Raw genomic sequence first — 10373 nt, 5'->3', positions numbered from 1 at the left:
TCATAGTTATTGAAAGAATAAGAGCTATGGCTCAACGGGGTTGACTAGAGATATCATATTTGGTGGGCTATGCATGCTTTCAGGTTTTCAATTTGGATTAATGAGAGCCTATAATCATTTCTCAAGTTGAGCTACACTTAGAATTTTTCCTAGACAAATATTTGGGGCAAGTTCTAGACTTATTGGCACGCGACTTGGACTTGTACATCAATACCTCACCTCACAAGCTATTGGATTGCTAAAGAGAACAGAGTCGAGGGCTCAAAACAACCTTAGCTAAGATTGAGCAACATAAATGGCTCCTAAAAACCACTCGGTGATTGTTTAGTTAACACAAGAGTCTAAAGATCAAAACTAGCACCTTTCTTTTCAAATCAACTTGTCTCTAACTATAAGGTCAAAGGTAAATGAATTAGGACCAAGTGAAGCTTTGCCTGAGACACTTTTATTTATTACTACTATTTACCCAAAAAATGAAGTAAACGAACTCAAACCCTTAAGAAGGTTGTCATGCAATCCATCATCGGGAACAGCCACCCGGTTCACACAAATTCTACCTTTGGAAAGAACCGTGGCATTAAGAAAATCAAAGGCTTATTCACAAAAACTTGAAAAAGTAAGAAGTTACAAACTGAAAAAGAGACTACTAAATGAAAATAAGAAGCTATAGTATTAAGGAAAATTGCAAAAGAAGTAATAAAGTAAAATACGAAAAGTAAACTGAATATGTACAATAGGGGATTGAGATGAATATACATAAGAGGAGAATGAATATATACATGAAAAGATAACTTTATATCCATACCGAAACTGAAAAATAATGACAAGTGAAAAATAACGATAAAGAAAAATAAGTATTATAATTACAAACCAATCACCAAATCAAAATATGACCACCCCCCAAATAAAAACTAGCATTGCTCTCAATGCTAAAGGCAAAAATAAGATCAAAGAGGGGTTAGAGAGTAAAAAAAACTCCCTATGGATCCTCTGTTTGCATGGGGCCACTGGCTGGGTCTTGTGGCTGGGCTGAGGCACCTCCCTCGGGGTGCTCCAGCTCAATCTCCAAGTCATCAGTCTGGGAAATCACCCCTCTCCTCATGGTCTCTCTATCAGCCTCCTGCTCTGGTGCCTGTGCTGCCTCAACTGCTGGACTTGCTCCTCCAATAGTAGATCTAATGGGATGTCTCCAACTTATCTAATCTTTTCCACCTCCTTCCTCAGCAGCTTTACCGACTCCTTTGAAGCTCAAGTATTCTTCATTTTCTTTGTGCTTTTGACCAGTTCCTTGATTTTTTTCCCTTGTGCCTCCAAAGCATCCATGATGAGCTTCTGGTTGTCCAGGAGCTTCTTCTAATTGTCCAAAAGCTCCTTAAGTGATTCATCTACTAAAGCAGGGACCTGAAGCTATTGTCGGAGCTGACTGAGCTGCCACTGTACTAGATATGACAGACAACTTTGATGTAGCTACCTGCATCCAGTTGTTGATGCTGGACAAATTCTGGTTAACCCTCAGTGCAGTGAGAGGGTAAGCTGATGAAGAACGCACCAAAGAGGGCATTGAAGTTGATGGTCCGGAGGGAGGATGAGGTATGGCAGTGGGAGGCTCGGAACTAGTGGCCACCATCTCTGGCTCTTCAAACTGGCTAGTGGAAGTGGAGGCTTTGCCCTTAGACTTGGGGTTGTCGGAACCCTAAAGGCTGTACCAGGAAAATGGTCTCTTAGGCTTCACCTTGGTGTCAAAATCCCTTCCCTTGACTTCCTGATCCTCCAGGTACATGGTGAGAAAGTTCGGGAAAGGGTATGAACTCTCATTCTTGTTGACCACCCTGGTGATCACTCTGGACATGATATTTCCAACATTGATCGGGTACCCCGCCTTGATGGTCCCCACTATAATAGCCCGAGAGACCGGCATATCACTGTCATCAGTAGTGGGGTCTAATCGGCTACACACGAACGTCTCCCAACTCTTTGCCTCAAAGCTCAATGTGTTCCTGTAGATCGGGACCCCATGTGTCAGCCAAGCTGGAGTAGTTCCTGGGCAGGCCAATCATCCATGGCCACGTTCTCTAAATACAAGACCTCATCCTCGTCATTGAACCCAGCATAATCATTCAGCGTCTTGCCATCAAATCTGATCTTCCGGTTCAGCACCTTGGTCACATAGGTGCCCCTTTTGATGTGGGTAACATTGGCATAAAACTCCTTGACCAAGTGCTCATTGGCCTCCGGCATCTTGCTTGTGAAGAATTTCCACCCCCCTCTTTCATCAAATTGCCTCTTCACATTGGGGTTGTGGGGTAGAAGATCATTTTCTATAAAATGCCTCTCATGTGTGAGTAACCTTTGAGGCCACCATTCTCGAAACTTATGGTAGGCTTTCTCACTGACATATCTTTCTTACCATACCACAGGGTTCCTCGTTCTCTCAAAACCTCCTGTTTAGGTGTCACCACCCCTCCCGTCATCAGGGATCATATCATCTACATCAATTGGGACCTGTCTAGGTGGAGAGACTAGAGGATAGGCTGATGCTGAAGATTCACTACTTGTCTCTGAGCCATCAGACGACTCAGAAGAAGCAGGAGAAGTAGGGGAACCTGGGGGTGTAGGCTCATCTCTCAACTGAAATCTCCCCTAGAAGTCTGCAGGAATATGGGTCGGCACTGAATTCCCTTTTGAAGCTTCCAGGTAGGGGACATACTCACTACATTCCAAGTGGGATGTGGCTCTATCCGCAACTTTGATTGTTTTCCTCAGCTTCCCAATTGATTTCTGGACCGCTAGTGGCAATTTGGTCCTTCCTTGACCTCCTCTTCCCCTATCTCGGGAGGATTCATCCCTCCCTTTCTGTGCATCACCGACACCTCTAGATCGTACCATTGTCTGCAGAGAAAATTAGTGAAAGATCATTAGTATTGGTGTTAGAAGAACCATCAATGAAAAATAGAAGAAAAGTTGACAGTGTTGCACAAGCAGAGGTCCGCTAACAACGGAAAAAGGAGAGCGGTCGTGGAATGTGTACCGCTGACAGTGGAAAAAGGGCCACAGCCGAAGAGGACTGGGGATTAGACTACCCATACTCTGAACCTGAGGTACCGCTGAGAGCGAAAAAATGGGCGCGACTGCGAAAGCTGCACCGCTGTTTGCGAAAAACAAACGTGGCCGTGGATCCAAGTTGATAAGTCTCTGAATTAGATATCCGCGGTCCGCAAAAATTTTAGTGCGGCCACGTAAAGCAGACCGCTCTCAGCAAAATTTCCACCGCTGACCGTGGAAAATAAACCATTTTTATCTTAGGCTTCCACAAGAATGCTGACCGCAGAATTACAACCGCGGCCGCGGAATTCAAAAATCAAATGGGCAACCTAGGGTTTCACTTTTTAAGTTATTAACAAGTATCAAGAACACCATCAAACCCTACTAGGTATGCACCACAAGTTTATTTTTCAATTTTTAGCATCAACTAATTACCAACTACTTAACCCTAGTTAAAACTAAAAGAAAAGAGGAAGAAATTAAAACCAAAAGAAAAGAAAAACACAAATTTAAAAACAATGTGATGAATTGAGCATACCATTTGTTTGATGATTGATGAAAATGGACTTCTAATTTGGTGTTATTGCAGATTAGGGCTCAGTGTAGAGGAGATGAACAGTAACTTCTTTTTTTTAGAGAGAAAATTGTGAAAAGGGTAAAAGGCCTAATGGCCGTCTATTTATACTGAAAAGCGCTGGAACCCACAGATCTTACCTGGCACGGCCACGAAATTCCACCGCGGTTCGCACTTATACCTGTTCTGAAGAGCTACCTATTCAACACTTCCGATGAGAGCGAAAAAGTGGGCGCGGTCGCGGAACAGGTCCGCTGACCGCGAAAAAACCACTGCGGATGCGGATGAAACTTCAGAGAGGTCTCATTTTGGACCTTTCAAGTCCGCGTCCGCTATCAAATTATGCCTCCGTGAAAAGCATCCGCTGATCGCAGAATTTTGAGCGCGGTCAGCGGTCCAATTACAGACTTAGCCAAATTTTTCCAGCGTCGTTCTGCACTGCATCAAACATTCCTACACACATCTCACAACCAGTAAGTCCAAAACAAATCCTACACTAAGAAGAAATTGAAAAAAAAAAGAAATTGAAAAACACATGGGTTTCCTCCCAAGAAATGCCTGATTTAACATCGCGACACGACACATATTACCATCATCATTTGAAATTGAAAAGGCCACCGCGTGGCTGTCATCAAATTTTCCTAAGTAGTGTTTGACTCGGTGCCCATTAACTCTGAAAACTTCACCATTTTTATTCTTCAAATCAAGAGCACCAAATGGAGTCACATGTCCATTTTTACTTGAGCTTTCCCGGAAACACCCGTAACCGAGAGTTGAATAAGAGAACCGAGTCACCCTCCTTGAATTCCTTGATCCGGGCATATTTGTCATGTATGTACTTCATCTTGTCCTTATACAAGGACGAGCTGGAATAGGCATGAAACCAGAACTCATCTAGTTCATTTAGTTGCTCTACCTGGAGATTTGCTGCAACATCCCACTCAAGATTTAACCTCTTCAGTACCCACATGGCCTTGTGCTCTAATTCAACCGGAATATGGCACGCCTTCCCAAAGACCAACCGGTACGGAGACATACCAATTAAAGTTTTATAAGCAGTCCTATAAGCCCACAAAGCATCATCCAGTTTTCTTGACCAATCAGTTCTATTTGCATTGATAGTCTTTGACAATATGCTCTTTATCTCCCTATTAGAGACCTCAACTTGTCCACTAGCCTATGGATGATAAGGGGATGATACCTTGTGATTGACACCATACTTTGCAAGCAAAATGTCAAATGCCTTATTGCAGAAATAAGAACCCCCATCACTGATGATCGCCCTAGGAGTGCCAAACTGTATGAAGATATTTTTCTTGGGAAATGCCACCACACTCTGGGCTTCATTGTTGGCCAAACCCACGGCCTAAACCCACTTGGAAATATAATCAACGACCACCAGAATGTAAGTGTTGCCACAAGAACTCATAAAAGGCCCCATGAAGTCTATGCCCCACACGTCAAAAATGTCAACCTTAAGAATAGTGGTGAGAGGCATTTTATCCTTCTTTGAAATTCCACCCACTTTCTAACACTCATCACATCTCTTGACAAGCTCTCCGGTATCTTTATATAGAGTAGGCCAATAAAAACCATAGCTAAGAACCTTTTAAGCAATTCTCGCCCCATGATGACCACCGTAGCGCGAGGAATGGCAAGCATCAAGAATACTTATTTGCTCCTCCTTCGGAACACATCTTCAGATCACACTATCATTATAAATCTTGAAAAGATAAGGTTCGTCCCAGTAATAATCCAAGTTGTCCCATTTAAGCTTATTCCTTTGGTTAGAAGAGAGATCACTCGGAACAATGCCAGTCACAAGAAAATTGGCCACATAGGCGAACCAAGGCATACTATTCAAAGAAACTGAGAGGAGTTGTTCATCCAGGAATGCATCATTTATTTCGAGACCACCTTTGGGTCTCCCCTCCTCCTCCGAGCGGGACAAGTGGTCCGCCACTTGATTTTCACTTCCTTTTCGATCAACAATCTCTAGGTCAAATTCTTGAAGCAACAAAACCCATCTCATTAGTCTAGCTTTAGAGTCCTTTTTGGTCATCAAGTAACGGAGTGCCGCGTGATCAGTACGAACAATCACTTTGGCACCCATGAGATAAGGCCTAAACTTCTCCATTACAAACACAATTGCTAGAAACTCTTTCTCCGTCACAGTATAATTAACCTGGGCATCATTCATAGTTTTGCTTGCATAGTACACCGGATGAAACATGTTGTTCACCCTTTGCCCCAAGACCGCTCCTACCGCAACATCACTAGCATCACACATGAGCTCAAATGGCAAGCTCCAATTGGGTGCGGTGATGATGGGAGTGGTAGTCAATCTATACTTGAGAAGCTCAAAAGCTTTCATGCAATCATCATTAAACACAAACTTTGCATCCTTTTCCAACAATTTGCACAAGGGATTCACCACCTTGGAAAAGTCCTTGATGAACCTTCGGTAGAACTTAACATACCCAAGAAAGCTCCTCACTCCTTTGACGGAAGTAGGAGGAGGGAGTTTTCAAATCACTTCAATATTAACTTTATCCACTTTGATATCGTTCTTTGAGATTTTATGGCTGTGGACAATGCCCTCCTCGACCATAAAGTGACACTTTTCCCAATTAAGCATTAGACTTGTCTCCTCACATCGGGCCAATACTTTATCAAGATTACCTAAACATTCTTCAAAAGTGTCACACACAATGCTAAAATCATCCATGAACACTTCCAATAAGTCCTCCACCATGTCGGTAAATATAGCCATAATACACCGTTGAAGGTAGCCAGTGCATTACACAAACCAAATGGCATCCGGGAAAATGCAAAGGTGCCATACGGACATATGAAGGTGGTTTTCTCCTGGTCCTCTAGTGCAATTATACTCTGGTTGTAGCCTGAGTACCCATCCAAAAAGCAATAGTAGGACCGCCCAGCAAGTCTATCCAGCATTTGGTCAACAAAAGGCAATAGGAAATGATCTTTGCGGGTCACTTTGTTCAGCTTCCGGTAGTCTATGCATACTCTCCACCTGGTAACAGTCCTAGTAGGGATCAACTCATTGTGCTCATTTGAGACCACAGTCATACCCTTTTTTTTGGCACACATTGTACCGGTGAAGTCTATGAACTATCCGAGATGGGGTACACAACCCCTGCATCTAGCCACTTGATATCCTCCTTGTTGATGACCTCTTGCATAGCCTCGTTCAACCTCCTTTGATGTTCTACAGAGGGTTTGGCATCTTCCTCAAGTATAATCTTATGCATCCAAAAGGCAGGGCTTTTCCCCTGAATATCAGCTAAAGTCCATCCAATTTCCCTCTTCCTTCTTTGAAGCACCTCAAGGGTGGAATCTACCTGCAGGTTAGTAAGGCAAGAAGAAATAATAACATGTAAAGTTAAACAAGGGCCCAAGAATTCATACCTAAGGTGTGGAGGCAAAGGCTTCAACTCCAATACGGGAGGTTCCTCGATTGAGGGCTTTGTTGGTGGAGTCTTTCTGTTCTTAAGATCCAAGGAAAGTTTATAGGGTTCATAGGAGCAAGAACCCATTCCTTGCAAGGCATTGACATACTCTACCAAGCCTTCATCTTCGGTCACATCATGATTCAACAAAATAACTTCCAAAGGATCCTCCACATTGATCATGGCACTCGTGTCATCAAATATCATCTCTTTCACCAGATCCATAAAAGAGCAAACCTCTGTACTATTCGACTGCCTTATTAATTTGCACACATGGAAGACAACTTTTTCGTCACCCACCCGGAAGGTGATCTCTCCTGCCTCTACATCAACTAATGCCTTCCCTGTTGCGAGGAAAGGCCTTCCCAATATTATCGGCACCTCATAGTCAACTTTGTAGTCCAGAATCACAAAATCAGTAGGCAAAATAAACTTGTCCACCCGGACAAGAACATTATCAATAATACCAAGCGGCCTCTTCATTGTTCTAGTGGCCATTTGCAATCTCATTGAAGTAACCCTCGGTTGACCAATACCCAAAATTTTGAATATGGAGTAAGGCATCAAATTTATACCCTCTCCCAAATCACATAAGGCCTTTGCAAAATCCCTACTCCCAATGGTACATGGAATGGTAAATGCACCGGGATCTTCAATCTTTGGAGCCATCGAGTGCACAATGGCACTCACTTCATGAGTCATTTTGATAGTCTTACAATCCATAGATCTCTTTTTAGTTACCAAGCCTTTCCTAAACTTAGCATATCCCGGCATTTGCTCAAAAGCTTCCACCAAGGGCACATTGATCGACAAACTTTCCATCATCTCAATAAACTTCTTGAACTGGTTTTCATTCTTCTACTTTGCATGTCTTTGAGGGTAAGGCAGAGAAGTACTAGGCAAGGGAGCCTTGGATTTAGGTATTACCGTTTTCGGCATGTCTATCACGTGATCCCTAGACGGGTTCACATCATTTTGAGTCTCTTCCTCATTGTCATGAATATCAATTCTAACCTCACCATCCAACTTCTCTTCACCCACTTGCTCAACAACTATAGTATCATCATCATTTTGCACTTCAACATCATCACTCATAACTTCCTTTTGCTTGGAGGTACTTGCTTCACCACCTCTACCGCTCCTTATGGTCACCACCATTGCATGGCCGGTATTGTTCCCACCATTCGAGTTTACTACCGTGTCACTAGGTAGTGCTCCCTTAGGGTGAATTTTTAAAGCTTGCGAAATCTGACCAAGTTGGACCTCTAGATTGCAGATAGAAGTATTATTGGACGCCAATTAGGCATGGGAGTTGGCATTCTTCTTCATCATTTGTTCAAATATTGACTCAATATGTCCCATCTCATTGTTGGATGAGCTAAGAATATGGGATGGAAATGGGGCTGGATTGTTTTGTTGTTAAAACATTGGAGGCCTTTGAAAACCCGGCCCTCGATTACCTTGATTTCCATTATTCCAACCCCATTGGTTATTTTTTCAACCCCAATTACTATTGTAACCCCAATCCTGGTTGCTTTTCCCCCAATTGTTGGAGTTGTTGTTGTTATTGTTCCAATTTCCTTGGCCTTGGTTGCCCCAAATCTAATTATTCTCCTGCGATCTCCATTGTTGATTTGGAGCATTACCACATTGTCCTTGATAGTTTTTGGCATACAAAACCTCTTAGCTTTGCTCACAATACCCATCATCCTGGTTGTTCCCACTGCTACCTTGCTCATATTGATCTTGATTGTCTTGCATTTTTTGCCCATTCTGTCTCCTCTTGTTTACCAATAGATTAACGCCTTCCATTGCGTTCACCTACTTTGGTCCCTAAATCTGCTGAAGTTGTGCTTTGGCTAATTGGTTCATGGTTGTTGTCAACTCAGCTATGGCTTGTCTGTGGTCTTGAAGTTCCTTGTGAAGGTTAATGACATGAGGCTCCCTCTGAGGAACATTCGCCTGACTCTACTAGGTCGAGGAAGTGTCAGTCATCTCATCAAGAATCTCATAGGCCTCAGCATAAGGCAACTTCATAAAATTACCATTGCTAGCTGGTTTACCACACATTTATTGGTCGTGTTTATACCTCAATAAAATGTCTGTTGGATCATTGCTTCAGTCATATCATAGTTGGGGCATTCTTTGACCATAGTTCTATATCTATCCCAGATTTCATGAAGGGGATTATTTGGTTCCTGTTTAAATGCTAAGATCTCATCATTTAATGCAGTCATATGTCCCGGTGAGAAAAACTTGCTATAAACTTGTCAGCCAATTCATCCCACATAGAGATAGAATGGTTGAGGAGTCTTTTGAGCCAGCCCAAAGATTTCCGTCTATGTGAAAAAGGGAACAATCCCAGTCTCAATGCATCCTCTGACACATTTGTTTGTTTGCTTCCCCAGCATGTATCCACAAAGCTCTTTAGATGTTTATATGCATTCAGATGGGGAGCGCCTGTGAAGTACCCTCTTTGCTCCAATAAGGTCAACATGACATTTGTAATCTGGAAATTAGCCTTCCGGATCTGAGGTGGGACAATTACACTTGCATACCCTTCATTTGGAAGCACCCGAGGAGCCACTCGCGAAGAAGCTGGGGGAGGGTCTGGAATATTGTCATTGGCCTGGTGGCCTCTTCTTTGAGCTTGAGGTACTAGAGGCACCTCATCTTCACCATTATCATCTACCTCCTCCCCCGGGATAACATTTTCGTTAGGATTATTGTTTGCCTACCTGAATCGATTAACTCACACAAGTTAGTAAAATAGAAGGAAAATAAACAAGACACATAACTAGTCACATAGATAGCCAAAACTGTTTAACTCCCCGGCAGCGGCACCAAAAAGTGATCGGCTCCAACGCTACACCACTATATAATGACAAGGAGTGATGGATGTAGATTTTACCCGAAGGTTCGGGATCAATTTCCACAGGGAGTTAATATTGGTTGGGAATTGGGTTTTTATCTGATCTAGCTATACACGTTACTCTTAATTACACTTCTAAACATGTTTGGATTTGTTACTATTCTACTTTCAATACTATTGATTGCTAAAAATAAACTAAGTACAATGTTTTTGTAAAGTTTTCTCAAGTGATAAAAAGCACTAAGGAAGTGACTTACACCTAGACGAGTATCTAATGGGATCTAAAATTTAGGACAAGCTTGTTATGGGATCGTGATATAACCATTACACATAATTATTCACTCTATACCTCTCGGTAGTTTAAGTGACTTTTCCCTAATTGACTTTCTCAAGCCCAATTGGGTGTTCAAAC

The 10373-nt window shown here is 42.6% G+C and overlaps 2 protein-coding genes across 2 annotated transcripts; both read right to left on the bottom strand.

Annotated features, from left to right (window-relative positions):
- Positions 1-2445: 2445 nt before the first annotated feature.
- Positions 2446-5906, bottom strand: LOC138883260 (uncharacterized). Its single transcript, XM_070163940.1, has 4 exons — positions 5325-5906; positions 4404-4793; positions 2712-2889; positions 2446-2603 (listed from the first exon to the last, which is right to left on the bottom strand). The coding sequence occupies exons 1-4, from the start codon at positions 5904-5906 to the stop codon at positions 2446-2448; spliced, it is 1308 nt and encodes a 435-aa protein (XP_070020041.1).
- An 838-nt stretch (positions 5907-6744) lies between these two features.
- Positions 6745-7911, bottom strand: LOC138883259 (uncharacterized). The gene has a single exon (XM_070163939.1). The coding sequence runs from the start codon at positions 7909-7911 to the stop codon at positions 6745-6747; it is 1167 nt and encodes a 388-aa protein (XP_070020040.1).
- Between the last annotated feature and the right edge of the window lie 2462 nt (positions 7912-10373).

The sequence above is a fragment of the Nicotiana sylvestris genome, chromosome 12, assembly GCF_000393655.2.
Source record: "Nicotiana sylvestris chromosome 12, ASM39365v2, whole genome shotgun sequence".
NCBI lineage: Eukaryota > Viridiplantae > Streptophyta > Magnoliopsida > Solanales > Solanaceae > Nicotiana > Nicotiana sylvestris.
The sequence above is the reverse complement of the archived record's forward strand: the minus strand, read 5'-3'. Positions and strand labels throughout refer to the sequence as shown.